This window comes from Phlebotomus papatasi, chromosome 3 (genome assembly GCF_024763615.1).
Source record: "Phlebotomus papatasi isolate M1 chromosome 3, Ppap_2.1, whole genome shotgun sequence".
Lineage (NCBI taxonomy): Eukaryota > Metazoa > Arthropoda > Insecta > Diptera > Psychodidae > Phlebotomus > Phlebotomus papatasi.
The window spans coordinates 79,881,194-79,902,977 of record NC_077224.1 but is presented as its reverse complement, the minus strand read 5'-3'; the positions used below and the strand labels follow the sequence as shown (position 1 = coordinate 79,902,977).

Below are 21,784 nucleotides of genomic sequence, written 5' to 3'. Positions count from 1 at the left end.
GGTGGGGAAAAATGAGGGGTATGTTTCTTTTTATTTTAAAAAATATTCAAGATTTGTTTAACTCTTTATGAAGATATTTGATAGCCCTAAGAAGGGCTGTTTGTCTGAGGTTTTTCCCAATGTGGGAAGAAATGCGAAAATAGATTTGAAGAAAGTTACTTCTTCTTGGCTGCTGTCTTTTTTGGTGCAGCTTTCTTCGGTGATCCAGTCTTCTTCGGCTTGGGGACTTTTGGCTTTGTTCCTGCCGACTTTGAAGATGCCTTTGTGGACTTTTGCTTGGGAGCAGATTTCTTCACTGCAGCTTTCTTTGGTGAAGCTGCCTTCTTCTTCTCACCACTTGGCTTCTTCGCTGCGACTGCCTTCTTGGCTGCAGTAGATGCCTTCTTCTTGGGCGATGCAGCCTTCTTCACTTTCTTCTCTCCAGAAGCTTTCTTCACACGGGGCTTCTTTGCCACTGCCTTCTCGCCCTTTGCAGATCCAGGCAATTTGAATGAGCCAGAGGCTCCCTTTCCTTTCGTCTGAACCAGAGCTCCACTTGTCACGGCGGATTTCAGGTAGCGTCTGATGAATGGGGCCAATTTCTCAGCATCAACCTTGTAATTGGCTGCCACAAACTTCTTGATGGCCTGCAGGGATGATCCACCACGCTCCTTCAGATCTTTAATGGCTTTGTTGACCATTTCAGAAGTCTTTGGGTGCGTTGGCTTCACTCGAGGCTTCTTGGCGGCGGCACTTTTGGGGGCTTTAGCCTTCTTCCCGGATGGGGAGACTGCTGGGGCTACTTCCACGGATGTCTCTTCTGCCATTCTTTACGATTTCTGGGTAGATATCTCAAGAATATTACCAGAAAACACCACATTTTACCTTACTTGAAAAGGGAACCCATTTATTGGAACCGGAATTTTGCTTTGATCTGCACTCAATTTTTCAGTCGATTTGCAAGACTTTCAAAAAAACTTAATTAATTCATCATTTTAGTTATTCCAGCCTAGTGGATTCGAAAGACCAAATGTCTATTAAACATATTTTAAAAATACATTCCTCTTTTTCTTATATTTTCGAAAATAATCACAAAATTGCAACGACAAAGTCATTCATAAATATTACCGAAAAGTAACAGCATTTGAAAATTTTGGTTATTTTACATAATTTAATACACAAATTTGCTATATAATTTTTCTATAATATAATTAAATATATTTCTAAAAATGTGTCAATATCAAAAGATAGATTTACAAACCGATTTTGTCGTATTTTTAAGTTAAAATTTACCTTCGTCATGAATTGAAAGTGATGGCCTTTTTCGAACAATATTTTCGAACATTTTTTGTTAGAAAATTCATTTTATTTTTATGGCTATATTTTCTTAAATTCAACAAAATATAAAATTCATTAAAATGTTATATATTTTCTGAAAAATTAAAACAGATTTAGTGTTATGTGTCTAACGATCTCTTCTGTTGCAACTTGATGCGTAATTTCAAAACCCGTTAGCTGTGAAGACATTTTGAATGATTTTATTTAAATTCCTTTTGAAATAAATATTGTCTCAAAAATAATTTTAAAAAAATGACGAATACTTAAACTTAATAACGACGGTATTAGTTAATACAAATCTCAAAGTGATTTGCCATGTGCAGAAAAAATTAAGCAACATTCTGCCTCGAAGATTTCATATGAATACTTTATTCATAGACAATGCTTAAAAATGTGAGTTATTAATTATTTCTAACTTTTCAAGATATATATTGCGAAAACAAACACTTAAAAGAAATAATCGCATCTATTCTATAGAGTAGTATCGTTAGGGTAGCAAAATATGTCAGCCACATTCAATTTCTTTTGAAATCATAACCCAAAGTTAATTGATTTTTAAGTGGTTTCGAACCTCAATGGTCGCAAAGGCATAGGATTAACAGAAAATATTGCAAGCCAATAAAGCAATTAAAATTCGTTAATCACTGAATTGCAAATCCTTCGAGAATTCCTTTCAATAAATTAATACAATTTTAAGATTTTTATTAACTCTTTATGAATGGATTTAGTCGCCCTAAGAAGGGCGTTTTTTGTTGATGCATTTGTTGATGAGCTTTATGCAGGATTTATGTCTTCTTCTCGGTCTTCTTGGGCAGGAGAACTGCCTGAATGTTGGGCAGAACACCGCCTTGGGCAATTGTGACTCCGGACAGCAATTTGTTCAATTCCTCGTCATTGCGGATGGCCAACTGAAGATGACGTGGAATGATCCTGGTCTTCTTGTTGTCACGGGCAGCATTGCCGGCCAACTCAAGAACTTCAGCAGCCAGATATTCCATGACGGCAGCCAAGTAAACCGGAGCTCCAGCACCGACTCTCTCAGCGTAATTTCCCTTGCGCAGGAGACGATGGATACGTCCCACGGGGAATTGGAGCCCAGCACGATTGGAGCGAGTCTTCGCCTTTCCCTTCACTTTTCCTCCCTTTCCGCGTCCAGACATTTCAGATGATTTTTCTGTAGATTGAAGCCACACGAAATACACTCAGCAAGAGCAGTCGACTGACTATTAAAAAATCAGCACTAACTTCCAGTATTTATGCGTTTAGTTGCCTGAAAATAGTGAAGCCTCAACTATCGCACACTATCTCATTTCCCCCTCCATTCAAGGTCTTTCCTATAGGAATGAGCAGATGTTCAATTGTGTGAGTCAGAATGTGTGAACAGTTTCGGGCTACGAAGTCCATAAATACCGGGGTGACTTCCAGCGATTTTTAGTATCGAAAGTTACTTGACTGACGAAACTTTGCTGAAAATGGCTCCGAAGACTAGTGGAAAGGCTGCCAAGAAGGCTGGAAAGGCCCAGAAGAACATCTCGAAGACGGACAAGAAGAAGAAGCGCAAGCGTAAGGAGAGCTATGCCATCTACATCTACAAAGTGCTGAAGCAGGTCCATCCTGACACTGGCATCAGCAGCAAAGCCATGAGCATCATGAACAGCTTCGTGAATGACATCTTCGAGCGCATTGCTGCAGAGGCTTCTCGTCTGGCCCATTACAACAAGCGCTCCACCATCACGAGTCGCGAGATCCAAACTGCTGTGCGTCTCCTGCTGCCCGGAGAGTTGGCCAAGCACGCCGTGAGTGAAGGCACCAAAGCCGTCACCAAGTACACCAGCTCCAAGTAAATCGACGCCTGTCCATGGATCATTCTCCAAAACCCACAAAATGGCCCTTTTGAGGGCCCACAAATTCATTTCATAAAGAGTTTTTGATCATTCTTAAATGACTGGAAAATAAAATGATCTCACTGCTTCCAAGGATCAAAGGAAGCAGCACAACAAAATGGCGTTCAATTTGATCAGAAAGAATGATTCACATTGAGAAATATCAAAGTTGAATGTAAATATTTATATGAAAATTCTTTTTACTTATTATAAAGGCGTAAATAAAATAAATATATACCTAATTACCTGGAATTATTAAACAAAAAAAGGTGGGAAGCCGAGTCTTACGGCGTTATCACACTTGCACATTAAAATTTTAATGTGATTCACATTAATTATCGCTTGTGAGCGTCTAAATGTTATTTGTGTCTTTGAGTCACTCAATATTTGGGGTTTTTCTATTTATTAATGTGGATTATATTAAAATTTTAATGTGCAAGTGTGATACACAGTTAAAAGTTAAAAACCAGATTTCTTTTCAATAAAGGCGAGAAAATAGACAATTTGATTTCTTTTTACTATTTTACTATTTATGTTTATTTGGTTTTTAAATGCTTTGATTTTTTCTAAAGAAACAGACGGTCTTTTTATTGCCTTTAAAATTGACCTGAGCTTGGGTTCGAAAAGGTTTCTTTTGCTGGACAAGAGCAATAAATGACAATAAAAGCTAAAACGATTTTTAAATACTTTGCACTGCAGCTTTCTCAACAAATTCTGTTGTGCATTGAGAATAATTTTAAATTTTAGAAGATTTAAGTTAAAACTCTTTATAATATAGAATTGTGGCCCTGAAAAGGGCCGTTTTTTGGGGTAAAAGAAATTGAAGCCATTTAAGCACGTTCTCCACGAATACGACGAGCCAGCTGAATGTCCTTGGGCATGATTGTGACACGCTTGGCATGGATGGCGCACAGATTGGTGTCTTCAAACAAGCCCACGAGGTAAGCCTCACTGGCCTCCTGGAGAGCCATCACGGCGGAGCTCTGGAACCTCAGATCGGTCTTGAAATCCTGAGCGATCTCACGCACAAGACGCTGGAAGGGCAGCTTGCGGATGAGCAATTCTGTGCTCTTCTGGTAGCGACGGATCTCACGGAGAGCCACTGTTCCTGGGCGGTAGCGATGGGGCTTCTTGACTCCGCCAGTTGCTGGGGCACTCTTGCGAGCAGCCTTGGTGGCCAGCTGCTTGCGAGGAGCCTTTCCTCCGGTTGACTTACGGGCAGTCTGCTTTGTACGGGCCATTGCTGTTTCTTCCTTTAAAATCTACTCACGATGTTTACGCTGTGAATAGTTGGGAAAAACTATGCGGTCGCTCATAGTTTCAGGCCTTTTATGCAATCGCCTTTTGATGTGGAGGGGGAAAACTATTCATAAAATTATTATTTTCTTTATATTTCTATTCTTTTTTTAATTAACTTTGGTTGTAGAGTTCTTCATGTATTGTTCTTAATTCTTGTGTCATAGAAATTATCTATAATTCCTTAAATATTTGATAAGTTTTTTGAGAAGGGGCGTGGTTTAGTTAACAAAAATAGAGTCCTAAGCTGCAAATTTCAGTAGTTTGTTCTTGACTATCGTTCGGAAAACAAGCAACAGTAAGTGAAAATGACTGGTCGCGGTAAAGGAGGCAAGGGACTCGGTAAAGGAGGCGCCAAGAGACATAGGAAGGTGTTGCGTGACAACATCCAGGGCATCACGAAGCCAGCCATCCGTCGTCTGGCTCGTCGTGGCGGCGTGAAGCGTATCTCTGGATTGATCTACGAGGAGACCCGTGGTGTCCTCAAGGTCTTCTTGGAGAACGTGATCCGTGATGCCGTGACTTACACTGAACACGCCAAGAGGAAGACAGTTACTGCCATGGACGTTGTCTACGCCCTCAAGCGCCAAGGTCGCACTTTGTACGGTTTTGGTGGTTAAGCTGAGTACCTCAAATCATCATCCCAATCAACAAAAAACGGCCCTTTTCAGGGCCACAATAAAATATTTAAAGAGTTTATTTGGGGTCTTTTGTAACACTAGGTTAAGTTACTGATTATCCGAATTAAAAGTTCTAAATATACTTTGGGACTCCCCACCCCAACCTCGATATTCCAATGTAGTTCATTAGCTTTTAAGCATTAAATTAAGTTAAGATAGTTTTAAGTACAATTTAGGTTAAGTTAGTTTTTAAAACAAATGCAGGTTTTAACAATTTTTCCTGTGACAAACTAAAATCTAAGTTTTTAGTTTCTTTTTAAGAAAAGCAAAACCAAAAATAGAAGTGCCAAGTGCCTAGCATATAAAATAATAAAAACCCTCCAATTTTGTTATTTATATTAAATTTATAGACAAGTAAAAATATTTTGAAAGTGAAAGTAGTTAATTTGGCTAAGCTATAGATAAGTTAGCGTAAGGATAAAACACTAAGTATATATCTGGATTTTTAGAGATTCTGTGTAAATTGTATATGAATTATTTTATGATGAAATAAAATTATAAGACTAAATAAAACTGATCGACAGATTCTTTTTGTTTCATATTAGTAAAAAATTAAAATTATTAGTCTTTGAAAAATTCGTGAATTAGGGTTGAGTGTACCAAACTTCTTATAGTTAGAAAGCATAAAATTTGAAAGTTTCAAAGGTAATATTTTTAATCCAAACTGAATTTTATTGTTATATGTACTTCGTTTTAAAAAGTTGCCTGGAACCTTGTAGAAGGTTTATCGTGTTATGTTTTCTACAAAGTCATTATTAATACGTATTAAAATTAATCAAACTAAACTAAACATGTTTGTAAGTTTTTTGATTCTTCTAGTCTTTCATTAAATTCTTGTGTTTTCCACACCATTTCGTTCGTAAAAGCCATATTTTTTGTTTTTAAAGAAAAATAAAAATGTTGGAAATTTGAGAAACAGAAAAAAGGCTTAAATTACAACCCTGCCGAAATTTGTTAGTTACCCTGGATCTCATGAATGTAAAATCATAAAAATACTACAATATATCTGTTGAAAAGAATTTTACTCTGAAAATATTAGATAATATATAATTATGTAACATTGAATGTGTATATTTTTTCATAATTCTTCACAATTATATTATTGTATGCAAAAAGTGAATCATTAATCTTTTTGTGATCAAATTGGGAAGAAAGTTTAACCGAAACGCCATTTTGTTGTGCTGCTTCCTTTGATCCTTGGAAGCAGTGATCATTTTATTTTCCAGTCATTTAAGAAAATGATCAAAAACTCTTTATGAAATGCATTTGTGGGCCCTCAAAAGGGCCATTTTGTGGGTTTTGGAGAATGATCCATGGACAGGCGTCGATTTACTTGGAGCTGGTGTACTTGGTGACGGCTTTGGTGCCTTCACTCACGGCGTGCTTGGCCAATTCTCCGGGCAGCAGGAGACGCACAGCAGTTTGGATCTCGCGACTCGTGATGGTGGAGCGCTTGTTGTAATGGGCCAGACGAGAAGCCTCTGCAGCAATGCGCTCGAAGATGTCATTCACGAAGCTGTTCATGATGCTCATGGCTTTGCTGCTGATGCCAGTGTCAGGATGGACCTGCTTCAGCACTTTGTAGATGTAGATGGCATAGCTCTCCTTACGCTTGCGCTTCTTCTTCTTGTCCGTCTTCGAGATGTTCTTCTGGGCCTTTCCAGCCTTCTTGGCAGCCTTTCCACTAGTCTTCGGAGCCATTTTCAGCAAAGTTTCGTCAGTCAAGTAACTTTCGATACTAAAAATTGCTAGGAGTCACCCTGGTATTTATGGACTTCGTGGCCCGAAACGGTTCACACATTCTGACTCACACAATTGAACATCTGCTCATTCCTATAGGAAAGGCCTTGAATGGAGGGGGAAATGAGATAGTGTGCGATAGTTGAGGCTTCACTATTTTCAGGCAACTAAACGCATAAATACTGGAAGTTAGTGCTGATTTTTTAATAGTCAGTCGACTGCTCTTGCTGAGTGTATTTCGTGTGGCTTCAATCTACAGAAAAATCATCTGAAATGTCTGGACGCGGAAAGGGAGGAAAAGTGAAGGGAAAGGCGAAGACTCGCTCCAATCGTGCTGGGCTCCAATTCCCCGTGGGACGTATCCATCGTCTCCTGCGCAAGGGAAATTACGCTGAGAGAGTCGGTGCTGGAGCTCCGGTTTACTTGGCTGCCGTCATGGAATATCTGGCTGCTGAAGTTCTTGAGTTGGCCGGCAATGCTGCCCGTGACAACAAGAAGACCAGGATCATTCCACGTCATCTTCAGTTGGCCATCCGCAATGACGAGGAATTGAACAAATTGCTGTCTGGAGTCACAATTGCCCAAGGCGGTGTTCTGCCCAACATCCAGGCAGTTCTCCTGCCCAAGAAGACCGAGAAGAAGACATAAATACTGCATAAAGCTCATCAACAAATGCATCAACAAAAAACGCCCTTTTTAGGGTGACTAAAACATTCATAAAGAGTTAATAAAAATCTTAAAATTGTATTAATTTATTGAAAGGCATTCTCTAAGAATTCCCAATTTAGGGATTAACGAATTTTAATTGCTTTATTGGCTTGCAATATTTTCTGTTAATCCTATGCCATTGCGACCATTGAGGATCGAAACCACTTAAAAATCAATTAACTTTGGGTTATGATTTCAAAAGAAATTGAATGTGGGTATGACATTTGCTACCTGTGCTACCCTAACAATACTAACTCTATAGAATAGATGAGATTATTTCTTTTAAGTGTTTATTTTAGCAATATATCTTGAAAAGTTAGAAATAATTAATAATTCACATTTTTAAGCATTGTCCATGAATGAAGTATTCATATGAAAACTGGGAGGCAGAATGTTGCCTAATTTTTTTCTGCTCATGGCAAATCACTTTGAGATTTGTATTGAAAAATCTGTCCTTATTGACTAAGTTTTCGTATTTTTTTTTAAATTATTTTGAGACAATATTTATTTCAAAAGGAATTTGAATAAAATAATTCAAAATGTCTTCACAGCTAACGGGTTTTAAAATTACGCATCAAGTTGCAACAAAAGAGATCATTAGGCACATAACACTAAATCTGTTTTAATTTTTCAGAAAATCTCTAACTTTTTAATGTAAAGTACATTTTGTTGAATTTAAGAAACTATAGCCATAAAAATAAAATGAATTTTCTAACAAAAAATGTTTGAAAATATTGTTCGAAAAAGGCCATCACTTTCAATTCATGACGAAGGTAAATTTCAACTTAAAAATACGACAAAATCGGTTTTTAAATCTATCTTTTAATATTGAGACATTTTTAGACATATATTTAATTATATTATAGAAAAATTATATCCCAAATTTGTGTATTAAATTATGTAAAATAACCAAAATGTTCAAATGCTGTTACTTTTCGCTAATATTTATGAATGACTTTGTCGTTGCAATTTTGTGATTATTTTCGAAAATATAAGAAAAAGAAGAATGTATTTTTAAAATATGTTTAATAGACATTTGGTCTTTCGAATCCACTAGGATGAAATGACTAAAATGATGAATTAATTAAGTTTTTTTGAAAGTCTTGTAAATCGACTGAAAAATTGAGTGCAGATCAAAGCAAAATTCCGGTTCCAATAAATGGGCTCCCTTTTCAAGTAAGGTAAAATGAGGTGTTTTCTGGTAATATTCTTGAGATATCTACCCAGAAATCGTAAAGAATGGCAGAAGAGACATCCGTGGAAGTAGCCCCAGCAGTCTCCCCATCCGGGAAGAAGGCTAAAGCCCCCAAAAGTGCCGCCGCCAAGAAGCCTCGAGTGAAGCCAACGCACCCAAAGACTTCTGAAATGGTCAACAAAGCCATTAAAGATCTGAAGGAGCGTGGTGGATCATCCCTGCAGGCCATCAAGAAGTTTGTGGCAGCCAATTACAAGGTTGATGCTGAGAAACTGGCCCCATTCATCAGACGCTACCTGAAATCCGCCGTGACAAGTGGAGCTCTGGTTCAGACGAAAGGAAAGGGAGCCTCTGGCTCATTCAAATTGCCTGGATCTGCAAAGGGCGAGAAGGCAGTGGCAAAGAAGCCCCGTGTGAAGAAAGCTTCTGGAGAGAAGAAAGTGAAGAAGGCAGCATCGCCCAAGAAGAAGGCATCTACTGCAGCCAAGAAGGCAGTCGCAGCGAAGAAGCCAAGTGGTGAGAAGAAGAAGGCAGCTGCACCAAAGAAAGCTGCAGTGAAGAAATCTGCTCCCAAGCAAAAGTCCACAAAGGCATCTTCAAAGTCGGCAGGAACAAAGCCAAAAGTCCCCAAGCCGAAGAAGACTGGATCACCGAAGAAAGCTGCACCAAAGAAGACAGCAGCCAAGAAGAAGTAACTTTCTTCAAATCTATTTTCGCATTTCTTCCCACATTGGGAAAAACCTCAGACAAACAGCCCTTTTTAGGGCTATCAAATAGTTGCATAAAGAGTTAAACAAATCTTGAATTTTTAAAGCTACTAATGATTTAATAATTAGGAAAATGCATATGCTACACGTGTTATTGTTTTACAGAATTGATATTTTGTTTCGCACAAACAGGGTTTGTGCCTAGATATGAAAAACCATCATCTGAGTATCAGAAATAAAAGCGTATAAATATTTATTGCTTTTAAAATTGGCTTGGGCTCAAAGTGGTTTCTTTTGTTGTATATATAAAAGCAATTGAGAAACAGTGAATGCGATTTGATTCAAAATATGCATTTCTATAATTGGTAGTTACATGAGATTCTTAACATACACACTTACTTAAATTCTAACAAATTCTCATATCCTGTGATCTCATTGTGTATTGGCTTATGTATAATTCTCACAGGAAAATTTCTAAGAATTTGGATAGTTACTTAAGTACTATATTCTTATTCTTATAAATAAAATGGATATGAAAACATATTATAAATACTCACTAAATATACACAATACACTTTTATAGAACAATTAAGAATAAAAATAAAATAGAGAACAGCTTAAGCTGGAAACTGTTACAAATAGCGTTTAAACAGAAATCTTAAATAAATTACATTGTAAAAAAAAACTATATTCTTATATGCTTACTTGTCTATCTTATCTAACTTATCGTAATATTACAGCAAGTTCAGTTGGTAATTATTATTAATCGTATCGAGACACTTTATTTGGTATTACAATGTAATCATTATAATGTGCTTCATGTTGGAAAAATCTGCTGATCGTAGATCGCCCAGGAGCGCCTTCCTCGTAGTGAATGCTTCTTCCGTGCTCCTGAAGGTTTTTTGGGCAGAGGCGGTGCATTTTATTACGTTTTATTACAGTGAAAAATGTCTTTTTCTCGACATTCAGTTGATTGCACCGGGCGGGACTCGAACTCGAGCCGAGTCAGAGATCTCGTCCGCCTAAGACCAGCTGTCTTGCCTATAGCGCCACTGAGATCTCCAGTTGGTAATTGATCACTATAATAAAAACTCGCACGTCCTGGACAATTCCTGTTACACCACAGACAACAAATACAAAATCAATTTCATACCTACCTCGTTCTTTTCAGGATTCTCGTTCCTCCCAAACACGCCCCTCCATGTCACAGAATCACCACAAAAACATGGGAATTGAAATCTCCAAACAATACAACTGAATCCCTTCAGAAGTTGCCTCATCCAGGACTTCCTCCACTTTATGTAGGTAGGATGGATGCTCTGACGGTACGTTCGGTGTATGTATCTGCAACACCTCCAGGGAAAATCTCTCAAGCTTGATCTTAATACCCATCACTCTCCTGCTGTGTGTCCAGACATCAAAAATTATATTTGACTGACATAAGGCCGTGAGTATCCCCACACTCGCCTGTGCAGTCAATTTTGATGCCACTCCGGACAAGGGAAGTTGCCACCCTTCCTCAAGACCCACAGTTTCACTATTTCTTTGCTTAGTGGACAAAATACCAATTATATCCAATTGTTATTGTTCTGGTACGTACCTGGCACTTACCTGTGATTGGAAAGGTAGGTTTGCTACTCCAGTTTGTCACTCTGATGCTCCCAGATCCCGGGAGAGGGTTAAGACCCCAAATAAACTCTTTAAATATTTTATTGTGGCCCTAAAAAGGGCCGGTTTTTGTTGATTGGGATGATGATCTGAGGGACTCAGTTTAACCACCAAAACCGTACAAAGTGCGACCTTGGCGCTTGAGGGCGTAGACAACGTCCATGGCAGTGACTGTCTTCCTTTTGGCGTGTTCAGTGTAAGTAACGGCGTCACGGATCACGTTCTCCAAGAAGACCTTGAGGACACCACGGGTCTCCTCGTAGATCAATCCAGAGATACGCTTCACGCCGCCACGACGAGCCAGACGACGGATGGCTGGCTTCGTGATGCCCTGGATGTTGTCACGCAACACCTTCCTATGTCTCTTGGCGCCTCCTTTACCAAGTCCCTTGCCTCCTTTACCGCGACCAGTCATTTTCACTTATTGTTGCTTGTTTCACGAACGATAGTCAAGAACAAACTACTGAATTTTGCAGCTTAGGACTCTATTTTTGTTAACTAAACCACGCCCCTTCTCAAAAAACTTATCACATATTAAAGGAATTATTGATAATTTCTATGACACAAGAATTAAGAACAATACATGAAGAACTCTACAACCAAGTTAATTAAAAAAACAAGAATAGAAATATAAAGAAAATAATAATTTTATGAATAGTTTTCCCCCTCCACAGCTAAAGGCGATTGCATAAAAGGCCTGAAACTATGAGCGACCGCATAGTTTTTCCCAACTATTCACAGCGTAAACATCGTGAGTAGATTTTGAAGGAAGAAACAGCAATGGCCCGTACGAAGCAGACTGCCCGTAAGTCAACCGGAGGAAAGGCTCCTCGCAAGCAGCTGGCCACCAAGGCTGCTCGCAAGAGTGCCCCAGCAACTGGCGGAGTCAAGAAGCCCCATCGCTACCGCCCAGGAACAGTGGCTCTCCGTGAGATCCGTCGGTACCAGAAGAGCACAGAATTGCTCATCCGCAAGCTGCCCTTCCAGCGTCTTGTGCGTGAGATCGCTCAGGATTTCAAGACCGATCTGAGGTTCCAGAGCTCCGCCGTGATGGCTCTCCAGGAGGCCAGTGAGGCTTACCTCGTGGGCTTGTTTGAGGACACCAATCTGTGCGCCATCCATGCCAAGCGTGTCACAATCATGCCCAAGGACATTCAGCTGGCTCGTCGTATTCGTGGAGAACGTGCTTAAATGGCTTCAATTTCTTTTACCCCAAAAAAACGGCCCTTTTCAGGGCCACAATTCTATATTATAAAGAGTTTTTAACTTAAATCTTCTGAAACTTAAAATATTTATTCTCAATACACAACAGAATTTGTTTAGAAAACTACAGTGCACCCCAAAGTCTTTAAAAATCGTTTTAACTTTTATTGCTCTTGCCCAACAAAAGAAATCCTTTCGAACCCAAACTCAGGTCAATTTTAAAGGCAATAAAAAGGTCGGATTTGTTTCAATTTTTATTTATTTTGAAAAGCAAAGCATTTAAAAGTCAAAATATACAATAAAGTATTTATTACAGGAATGAAATTATAAATATATCTCAACAAGAATAAATAAAAATGCACTAATTAAATTTAAATAATTTTTTTGCTTTTGTAAAAAAAAGTTTAAATTCTGGTTGTTTTCTAAGTTTTTAGACTCTATTTATCACCTGAAACCTGAAATTTTAAGACTTATCTTTGTTTGTTAAAAATTCCAAGTAATGCAATAACTATATTTTCTGAAAAAGTTATTTAATTAAAATAACTTTTAATTGAATAAGAATTTTATTTGCTGTATTGCAAGATCAGGAACTTTATTTTCCGATCTTGATTTCAAATTCTTTCGAGGCAAATTTGGGGTAGGCTACACAAAAGGGCATTAGGCGAAAGTACTCTCCCTTCGAACGTTCATGCCTTTGAATAATGTTAATTTTCTTTTATTTCTCCTAAGAGATTTACACGTTTCTATTAAATATTAGTTAGCTTATCATCACTTTTTGATAATCACATGGAAATTATGTTTAAATCTCTTAGAAAAATCTATTTATTCGAGGGTATGAACGTTCGAAAGCAGAGTACTTATAATGTTTTAAAACTATATTTTGAAAATAACAAAGTATTTTTGTGTACTGAGTTCCCTAATAAATTTTTGAAATATAAAAAAAAGGTTTATAAAGCGTTATTCCTAATAATGCAAATACCCAGCGAGCACAGTCAGCTAAAAAAGGCAGCATTTTCGACTAAAATATGCTGAAAACATTGTCTTTTTTAGCTAACTTTGCTTGCTAGGTAATGAAAAATATTTTCAAATTTCCCATTTCAAAAATTGTATACATTAAGGGAAATTTTGAACGATTTTACGAATTAACTCTCATTAATAGGCAAGCAAAACCCTCTTGTATTTCCGATGTACTTAATCCTTGCATCCCACTATATTAAAAATTTACACTTTTGGATAAAATAATTATCTAGAATTTGCATATTTTCAGATAGTCAATATTCAAGAGACTTAGTTCGAATATAAGTTTAGAAAATAAGTCTTGAAGAAGAGTTTATTTGTATGAAACTGCCTTACCCTTCTTTACTGTTCGAGCAGCCCAGACTCCAACTGACAATGGAATTTAAAAAAAAAAACAGACTTGAGACCAACTTCATGTCATTCATTTTTGCCATCTTGGTAACCATCTTGTTTTTTTTTTCGGAATGTCCGTCTGTCAAGTGAGAAGCCACGTGCAATTTGTTAGTCTTTTTATTAATAAATCTTGTGAAATCATCAAAAATTTTTAGTCCTTCAAGCCCGGTAACCATTCTCGACTTTAACAGGTAACCCAGAGCCTTATTGCCGGAGTTCCAGAAGAGAGCAGTCTAACCAAAACCATTATTTCACAATTATGTGACACTAAAGTCCTCTTCTCGGTGTCTCGGCAGAGTTCCCTACTCAAGATCCTTGAGTTCCCAACATCTTTTGAAAAATTTAAGTAATTAATCGTTCCCGTTAATGTTGATGATTTAATTATAGTAAATCTTTTTTTGGAGTAGTGCACAGACAGTATGGGCGAAATTTCAGAGACAAATCACAGATTTGAGTGAGTTGAAAGCCAAAGAAATGTAAGACCTGTAAGAGCATAGGGTCGGAGGAACGTGTTCGACAGGGAACCTCTATTGACACTTTTGTCAAAATGTTGAAAATTATTTAATGTATCTAGTAAAATATAAGTAATATAACGTTTTTTTCTTTTTTCTGTCCTTTTACTATAAACAGAAATGTTCAAATTTCGTATCCCAAATGGTACAGAGTAGGGTGTCAATAGGTGCTAACACGAGTTCTTAAAGTGTCAATAGACGTTCCTTTCACCCTAGTCTAAATAAAATTTCCCGCCTTTTTTATCCACTGAGGATGGCGCATTGAAGCGTAGAAAGCTTTGGCAAAGAATTTTGTGTTTTCCTGTCCTGAAAGGATTGCACCTCCTGACGCATCCGAAGAGAGTTCATGTCCTTGACTTTCTTATATACCCCTAACATCTACTCTAAAGTCAAAGAATTATTATTATTATATTCAAGATTGTATTTCACACTCTTGACTTCAAAAAAGATCTTTCAATAATGTTTTCATAAATAAAAAGCGTTTGAAGATCAATTTATAAATGGGTGCTTGAATATAAATTTTAGGGATTGTAGGTAATATAAATCTTTAAATCAGTATGGAAATATATTGATAAAAGATCTTTTCATAAACTTTAATGTTTTTATGTTTTCTGGTTCTTATTTAGTGACTGTAGTAGAAGCAGTAGAAGTTATCTTTTAATTATTTGAAATTTGAATACCGCTGCGCATAGAATTTTAAGAAGACCAAAGAAGACAAAGGTACAGCATTCCCTTCATCATTGAAATGAATCAATGGCTTGGTGAATAATAATTATTTCTTGTTAAAACGATGAAGATATAACATTAATAGTTAAACAAATGCTTCTTTAACAATGATTAAGGTATTTTATGCCCTAATTAGCAAACGTTTATGATCTCGTTTTGACCACGATGTTAGTGAATTATTGAAAATATGTTTCTAACTACTCTTGGTACTTGCCTGATGCAATAAAACTACTGAAGTGTTATTTTTCATTCTCTTGTATGTAGGAAGATTATATATTTTTTCACGCTCAAGGAAAATGTTTGTTTTTTTACAATTTTTTTTTACTGATAACAATTTCATTTACTAAGAGATTGTAAAAATCTGGTATAAAAAAAGGTATTTAGTAAACATTATGTACAAAAAAATAAGATATTAGTCAAAATTTTAATTAACTAAATAACAAGAATAATAAATTATCCATACGGAGAAGAATTTTTTTCTGACGAATGGGAGTCAGTTGAAAGAAAGAAAAAAACATATTTTTGCTTCTCTGACTTTCTAATGAGTAATATTTTGGTCTGATAGCTGCCTCACTTTGATTTTATCATCATCCATTTAACAATAAATAAATTAATTAAAACAAATTCCTCGCTTTTCTATTACACATGTAATATTTGGTAGTAAAAAAAATGTTAACAATTCACTAAAAAAAAATACCGTCAAATAAATTAGCGATATTGGAGTTTGGAGTCTAATGGGGGGAAGGGGATCCATGCGGTGACGTGTGGAGAATCTGGGGTGGGCAAATCTCACGGCCAGCGAGGTATGCCACATTGGACTTGGGGCAGGACAACTGAGGGATGCTAGGTCGTTGAAATATTGTTGGTTTTTAGTTCATCGGAGATGATGGGTAGTGTTCGTAGTAGTATCTGTAGGGATCGACATATTGGGCGCTGGATGCTTTCACGGGACGCACGAGGTACGTGTTGCGCCGGTTGTGATCACCTCCGGCGTGCACTTGGAAACTGGTTTCTTCGTGATGGTCGCTGGAGAATATTTTCTTAAGAGCAATGATCCCTGCGATAGTGAGAGCCACCTTGCTAATAACCAGAGCTTTCCCAGCGATGGCAGCCAGAGCCTTAAGACCAAGTGGTCCAGCGATCCCCATAGCGGTGAGCAGAGCAGCCATAACATATCGACCATATTTCTTACCAGCTTCGCAAGGGAACAGCCAATATTAGAGAGAATTTAAATGATTGATGTAAAGTTGTGTAACTGAAGCAGAAAATAAACTATATCGATAGTTACCCTTCTTGTAGCCGCCACCGCCCTTAATTCCGCCACCGCCACCGCCACCACCACCACCACCATGACCGTGACCAAAGTGACCATGACCACCTCCAATTCCGCCTTCCTTCTGACGTGCCTCGCTGAGGTCCACCTTCAGTGTATGCGTACGGAAGAATTTATCAAGCTTTTGCACCAGGGCACGGTCGATGCCGTTCAATCCGCTCAAGAAACGTCCCTCCGCGATAGACGGGGTTTGTTCCGTCTCATTCTGCTTGACAAACGATATCCCGTCAAGCACTGAGAGAGATTCCTGCATAGGAGACACATACGTTAGTCACACACATATTTGCAACTAAGGGATGACCTAGGATGGTAGAACCTGATCGACGGCTTTTGTAATGGCAGATAGTGCCTTCCCCTTAAGGCAACCGACAATGTCATTCTTATCCTGGCAGTCGTCGTACACTCGCTGGAGTATTCCAAATTCTGGACCGAGCCAACTACTCTCCGACGACGCGGACACAATTGACGTGATCAGTGCAACAAACACCAGTAATTCCACTTGCCACCTATTCGACATTGTTGCCCTTCGTCTTTTTTTTGACTATGGGGTACAACAAAGAACCTAACGCCACTTATGCACAATTTTTCACCAATATCACACTCGCAGTGTTTCTCTGCCCTTCCTTATATGAACTCTTATGTCTTCTCTTGATGTTAAATCCCAAGTGGTGGCAGTTGATACTGCTGTAGATGAGATCTCAATGAAGACTGACGCCGATTACGATATTTAACGGCTTTTAAATGCACCTGAATGCTCTGCTTAATTTCGATATTAGCCGTATTATGCATCCGCATGCAGCTCTCCCCCATCTGCACACAGATAATATTCATTTTACCGTGAAGACATGAGATGCTGGTTTCTTCTATTTGCCCAACAAACTTACCTTGTTAATAATTGTTTTGCTAACTTCATACCTCTCAACACAGAATTTTTCATTCAGGGGAATTCTTTTTGCCATTTTCTCTCCCACCTAATGGAATGAAAATTTAGTGAGAAATGTCTTTTTAGATGATGCTGCCGCTGCTCTACCCATCGATAATCACTGCAACAACAAAAGAATAAATCAAAAGAATTCGAGAGAAAATTATATTAACTGAATATTCTTAAGTATAGATATTTTATTCATTTTATTGATCTTTTTTCAACAATATGTTGAATTTAAATTAAATATATTGGTGGGGCATATTAATTTTTGCTTTTGACCAAACTCATCAATCAATTAAGAGCTTAATAGACTGTAAAATATTGTATCTATCAAACACATTTTAAATTAAGAAAATTATTGAATTGAGTGGTCTGAGGCTGTACATATTCGTAGATAGAGAGATTTTATTCATTAATAATCAATGCCTTAGAAGTACGTTACGTTAGTTAAAAGTGCAAACCCAAGAAGCAAAATAGCTGCCTTATGGAACCAAGTATTAGAAAAGTCTTTTAGTGCACTTTCAAAAGGCTTAAAGTGAGAATTTTCTGTTGAAATTCCTATAGAAGCTCTTAAGATCCTTAAGAGTGCGCCACTTTACTTTTAGTAATCTCAGTGTTGGAACCAAGAGCGTTATAAGCAAATAAAAAGATTTTTGGTTCTATAGTGCCTTACTTAGAGTATTCTACAAGACTATATTAAGAAAAAATTGCTTCTTGGGAAGTGTCTAGTTCTTTGTGCCCATCGCCGTATTAACGTTGATAGTCGTCCTCCCAAGGAGCATAAGCATGGATAATCTTCTTCTTGTACAGGGGGTCCCGGGATTATGTATATTTTCTGGATCGAGAAAAAGCGCGCGAAATAGCTTTATGCATACAGAAAAATTGCATACCCTCAGGAGACTTCTTTTGAATATGTTACAGAAACACCGTGAAATATGCAACATATCGTTGGCGCCAATTTCTTGGACTATTTTGAGCGCCAACTCTTCATAATAAACTTAACCCTTTAAGGACTATTGGGTCACCGGTGACCCAAAAATGAAATTTTTCCTACAGCCTTCTAAAAGTTACGTTTTGCTCTAAAGAGTCAGAAAAAGTGATTTTTTCTGACCCCCGATTTTTGACCTTCTCGTCCTTAAAGGGTTAATAAACGCATTTCAAATTATCGCCTTAAAAAATTTGCATACATTTGGGTGTCTTTCAAAAATGATTCCACGACTGAGCTCCTAATGGTAGGCAAAAGTGTATTAACACATTCAGTCAATGCACCAGAAATACTTGAAATAGAATGTTCATATTTTGGGATTAGTTTCCTACAGATTAATTGATGAATTTTTTGAAGAGAAAAAATGTTTATCCATTATGGGAGCTCGGGGAGCCGCCCTCAAACACGCGCCTTAACGGTCACTGAATTTAAATTCTGTACATAAATTCATTACAAACTCTATTGATTTAGATAGAGTAATTATCTAAGAAAACAAATTGGCAACCAGAATTCAAATCAGGAAAGAGGATGAAGGCTAATTTTAATAAATTAGACGGGATGTCGAATTTTCCGTCCGCTATTGTTAAAGGACAAGTCCAGGGACAGTCTTGAGGAGAGTCGCGGATCGAATTATTATAGGGTTGCATTTGTAGCCAACTTCACATTTTTTTGTTCTGTCAAATATCAAGAAGTCAAGTCACGTTTTTGCTCGTCAAAAAATCTCTCGAAATCCTTTAAATCTCGTATTATTATTTTATTATATCCGTACTTTTGAAGTTTAAATATACTTTGTTTTGAGTTGAGATCATGAGTTTTGCTGCAGTGGAAAAAGGACGCAAGCGTGAAAAGATCGAAAATTGGCCTTCGAAGCCGAATCATTTAATCTTTGCGTCTTTCAGTTAGTAAAAGTCAGGGAGGATTGTGAGACAGGAACGATATCAGCACTTCATTAATTTTCATATAATTCTGCAGTTAAAAAAGTCAAGGAAGATTGCCCAGCCAGGAAGTAGATCTCATCACGTTTTGTATAATCTGTAGGTAAATTCACAACATCTATTTTGAGCAAAAAATTTGCATAACTTTCCGCGAAGCAAGAAAAGAACAACAAAATGTATTTCCATCTCTGTCGGACCATTTTTTCCAAGTAATTGAAGGACTAAAGTAACTAAAAATCCATTCCAGACTACAGTTTGAATATCAGTTGTACAGGAATAAATTATCTAAAATCACGCCATTTGCGTATGATGTATAATACCATGGTAAGAAATGGGTTAAGTTTGCATAATCCGATCGTATGCATAATTCCGATATGTAAAATCTCGGGACCCCTGGTTGCATGCAAGGACCAAAGCCTTAAGATTGAAATGTAATATTTTACATATACAAATTGAGTTTTTTGTTTCTTATTTTTAAGGAGTGTTGCTTGGAACCTTGTAAACAGTTTATTGTCTCTGTTGTTTTTTTTAAACAAAGACTTAAAATGTTTAAAATAATTTCAAAACATTTTTTGCAAATAATAAAAGTTTCTTTTTTTGAATTATTAAAAAATACTTAAAAAATGTTTTTACATTGTTTTTTCTAATACATAAAGCATTTTCAAATTTACAGCATCAGACATTTTTTTTTATGAAAAAAACTCGCGAATTCACTCCAGTGATACAGAAAAATTGCATACCCACAGGAGAGGTCTTTGAAATAAGTTACGGAAACACTGTAATGTAGGGGAGACTGGGGCACATGTAACCATTTTCGATAGATGCGAATTTGAGGTGATTTTCCAAGGACACTGTAATTTTTTGGAAAATCTTTCTTAGCTAATGTTTTACCCTTGGGTATAGGCAATACATCGAAGGTAATGCGGATGCTGGAAAACAATTGAGTTTTCCATAAAAATAAAATTTGTGTCACTGTGCATTTTTCTCTTATCGCAAAATACCTGGGGTAGAAGTAAACACTTTCTGGGGAGGATGTAAACACCCTTATTTCCACCCTTGAAATTAACTTTGCACCACTTTCGATTATTTTTATTACTTAAGAAATATATAAAGACTGTATATTTTTCAAAAAATCACGACACTTTTTACAAAGAATAATTAAAATAGCAAAAAAAACTAAAAGCATGCATATCAAAGACATTTTTCAATGGATTTTCCCCATATTTTGACATCATGTGACTTTTTATTGAACACAGCGCTACCATTTTTTTTCGTAATCTCTGAATTATAGATATTTCGCATGAAGGTCAATTTCCCGCTCTTTTACCTACTCATTTTGTGAAATTGAAATTGCCTGTTTACATCTACCCCAAATGCTGTTTTCTGACCAATCATTAATTCTTTTGAAATAATGAGAATCTCAATTTGTCTAGTAAATCCATAAATATAATTCTAAAAGATGTAGGAAAGAACTGGTATTGCTACATTTCGATTATTTTACACAATTTTTAATTTCCAGATGGAAATCCAAATGACCAAAATAATTTAAATATCAACATTTTCAGGAAAAATGATTTTTATTTTTAAAGTATTAGGATTTTATTGACCAATTCATCTGTGGACATACATCCCCATGGGTATCTATGAATGCTTATGGGTTTTATCCTCTGGAGTCTTAAAATTAATGAAAAAAAATCACAGTGTTTACAACTACCCCAGTTTACTACTGCCCCAGTTCCCCCTATGCAAAACATTTACGGCGCCAATTTTTCAGCCTATTTTCAGCGCCAATAGTTTCTAAGAAATGCAAAAATAGTTGCATACATTTAGGGGCATTTCAACATTTATTCTATAAAAGAACTCCCACTGGTAGGCAATTCACATCAAATTCTCTCAATCAGTTTTCACTTAAGCCGGAACTCCGTGTATCAACCCAGGAACGTATCAATTATAAACCGTTTATTGGGGATTGGGAATATTATTAGATAATTTGTGAAACCCGGTATACAGTAGACTCGCGCTCAATCGGCTCTTTTTCAATTGGGCGAAAAATGTTGTTGACAATTTTCACGTTTAATTATGAAGCTAATTTGCCCAAATTCGCTATAGTTCTTCCTATTTTATCGTAATTCTTTAAAATTGAGCGCTTTTGTGGAATTTACAAAGGCTTTGACGCCCAAATCTATCGATAAACCGGATGACATTTTGCCCCAAATGCCCAATTTAAAGAGAGTCTACTGTACATCCAAAAGGTCATGAGATGAAGAAAAAAAATCATAGAATGGTCGAGCTCATAAATTCGAGCACAATGAGATTTCTCTTTCATATCTACTTATATAAGGTTATATTCAGTTTAACAACTAAATTTATTTATTATAAAAATTATTTGCATGATATGGACAGAATTATAGCCAGAATGAAGTTTGAAATAGAAAGTGAATTAGTGAAACAAAATAGGATTAAGAAAAATTAAGAAGATATCCTAGTCAAAAAACTAAAGGGACTAAAGGGTATGGAATTATGCTAAAAAAAATTACATGCATGTTAACCGGGCAATAAAT

General features: G+C 36.9%; 10 protein-coding genes across 10 annotated transcripts; 4 read left to right on the top strand and 6 right to left on the bottom strand.

The window, feature by feature from the left end:
* Positions 1-97: 97 nt before the first annotated feature.
* LOC129805985 (histone H1-II-like) lies at positions 98-823 on the bottom strand. The gene has a single exon (XM_055854276.1). The coding sequence runs from the start codon at positions 804-806 to the stop codon at positions 156-158; it is 651 nt and encodes a 216-aa protein (XP_055710251.1). The 5' UTR covers positions 807-823; the 3' UTR covers positions 98-155.
* A 1,234-nt stretch (positions 824-2,057) lies between these two features.
* LOC129805999 (histone H2A) lies at positions 2,058-2,563 on the bottom strand. The gene has a single exon (XM_055854290.1). The coding sequence runs from the start codon at positions 2,475-2,477 to the stop codon at positions 2,103-2,105; it is 375 nt and encodes a 124-aa protein (XP_055710265.1). The 5' UTR covers positions 2,478-2,563; the 3' UTR covers positions 2,058-2,102.
* Positions 2,564-2,761: 198 nt separating this feature from the next.
* LOC129806006 (histone H2B) lies at positions 2,762-3,225 on the top strand. Its single transcript, XM_055854296.1, has one exon. It carries the CDS (start codon positions 2,790-2,792, stop codon positions 3,159-3,161), a length of 372 nt encoding a protein of 123 aa, XP_055710271.1. The 5' UTR covers positions 2,762-2,789; the 3' UTR covers positions 3,162-3,225.
* A 764-nt stretch (positions 3,226-3,989) lies between these two features.
* Positions 3,990-4,487, bottom strand: LOC129805997 (histone H3). The gene has a single exon (XM_055854288.1). The coding sequence runs from the start codon at positions 4,439-4,441 to the stop codon at positions 4,031-4,033; it is 411 nt and encodes a 136-aa protein (XP_055710263.1). The 5' UTR covers positions 4,442-4,487; the 3' UTR covers positions 3,990-4,030.
* A 1,957-nt stretch (positions 4,488-6,444) lies between these two features.
* On the bottom strand, positions 6,445-6,910 carry LOC129806004 (histone H2B). Its single transcript, XM_055854294.1, has one exon. It carries the CDS (start codon positions 6,875-6,877, stop codon positions 6,506-6,508), a length of 372 nt encoding a protein of 123 aa, XP_055710269.1. The 5' UTR covers positions 6,878-6,910; the 3' UTR covers positions 6,445-6,505.
* Positions 6,911-7,105: 195 nt separating this feature from the next.
* LOC129806001 (histone H2A) lies at positions 7,106-7,602 on the top strand. The gene has a single exon (XM_055854292.1). It carries the CDS (start codon positions 7,190-7,192, stop codon positions 7,562-7,564), a length of 375 nt encoding a protein of 124 aa, XP_055710267.1. The 5' UTR covers positions 7,106-7,189; the 3' UTR covers positions 7,565-7,602.
* Positions 7,603-8,846: 1,244 nt separating this feature from the next.
* Positions 8,847-9,593, top strand: LOC129805986 (histone H1-II-like). Its single transcript, XM_055854277.1, has one exon. It carries the CDS (start codon positions 8,864-8,866, stop codon positions 9,512-9,514), a length of 651 nt encoding a protein of 216 aa, XP_055710252.1. The 5' UTR covers positions 8,847-8,863; the 3' UTR covers positions 9,515-9,593.
* A 1,405-nt stretch (positions 9,594-10,998) lies between these two features.
* On the bottom strand, positions 10,999-11,632 carry LOC129806010 (histone H4). Its single transcript, XM_055854301.1, has one exon. It carries the CDS (start codon positions 11,607-11,609, stop codon positions 11,298-11,300), a length of 312 nt encoding a protein of 103 aa, XP_055710276.1. The 5' UTR covers positions 11,610-11,632; the 3' UTR covers positions 10,999-11,297.
* A 296-nt stretch (positions 11,633-11,928) lies between these two features.
* Positions 11,929-12,428, top strand: LOC129805994 (histone H3). Its single transcript, XM_055854287.1, has one exon. It carries the CDS (start codon positions 11,975-11,977, stop codon positions 12,383-12,385), a length of 411 nt encoding a protein of 136 aa, XP_055710262.1. The 5' UTR covers positions 11,929-11,974; the 3' UTR covers positions 12,386-12,428.
* Positions 12,429-15,284: 2,856 nt separating this feature from the next.
* Positions 15,285-17,194, bottom strand: LOC129805982 (uncharacterized). Its single transcript, XM_055854273.1, has 3 exons — positions 16,695-17,194; positions 16,334-16,625; positions 15,285-16,240 (listed from the first exon to the last, which is right to left on the bottom strand). The coding sequence occupies exons 1-3, from the start codon at positions 16,893-16,895 to the stop codon at positions 15,915-15,917; spliced, it is 819 nt and encodes a 272-aa protein (XP_055710248.1). The 5' UTR covers positions 16,896-17,194; the 3' UTR covers positions 15,285-15,914.
* Positions 17,195-21,784: the final 4,590 nt, after the last annotated feature.

Coding starts and splice junctions, on each gene's coding strand:
- LOC129805985 (XM_055854276.1), bottom strand. CDS start 806: ATGGCAGAAGAGACATCCGTGGAAGTAGCCCCAGCAGTCTCCCCATCC.
- LOC129805999 (XM_055854290.1), bottom strand. CDS start 2,477: ATGTCTGGACGCGGAAAGGGAGGAAAAGTGAAGGGAAAGGCGAAGACT.
- LOC129806006 (XM_055854296.1), top strand. CDS start 2,790: ATGGCTCCGAAGACTAGTGGAAAGGCTGCCAAGAAGGCTGGAAAGGCC.
- LOC129805997 (XM_055854288.1), bottom strand. CDS start 4,441: ATGGCCCGTACAAAGCAGACTGCCCGTAAGTCAACCGGAGGAAAGGCT.
- LOC129806004 (XM_055854294.1), bottom strand. CDS start 6,877: ATGGCTCCGAAGACTAGTGGAAAGGCTGCCAAGAAGGCTGGAAAGGCC.
- LOC129806001 (XM_055854292.1), top strand. CDS start 7,190: ATGTCTGGACGCGGAAAGGGAGGAAAAGTGAAGGGAAAGGCGAAGACT.
- LOC129805986 (XM_055854277.1), top strand. CDS start 8,864: ATGGCAGAAGAGACATCCGTGGAAGTAGCCCCAGCAGTCTCCCCATCC.
- LOC129806010 (XM_055854301.1), bottom strand. CDS start 11,609: ATGACTGGTCGCGGTAAAGGAGGCAAGGGACTTGGTAAAGGAGGCGCC.
- LOC129805994 (XM_055854287.1), top strand. CDS start 11,975: ATGGCCCGTACGAAGCAGACTGCCCGTAAGTCAACCGGAGGAAAGGCT.
- LOC129805982 (XM_055854273.1), bottom strand. CDS start 16,895: ATGTCGAATAGGTGGCAAGTGGAATTACTGGTGTTTGTTGCACTGATC. Junction 16,626..16,694: donor TTACAAAAGCCGTCGATCAG/GTTCTACCATCC, acceptor TCTCCTATGCAG/GAATCTCTCTCAGTGCTTGA. Junction 16,241..16,333: donor CGGTGGCGGCTACAAGAAGG/GTAACTATCGAT, acceptor TCCCTTGCGAAG/CTGGTAAGAAATATGGTCGA.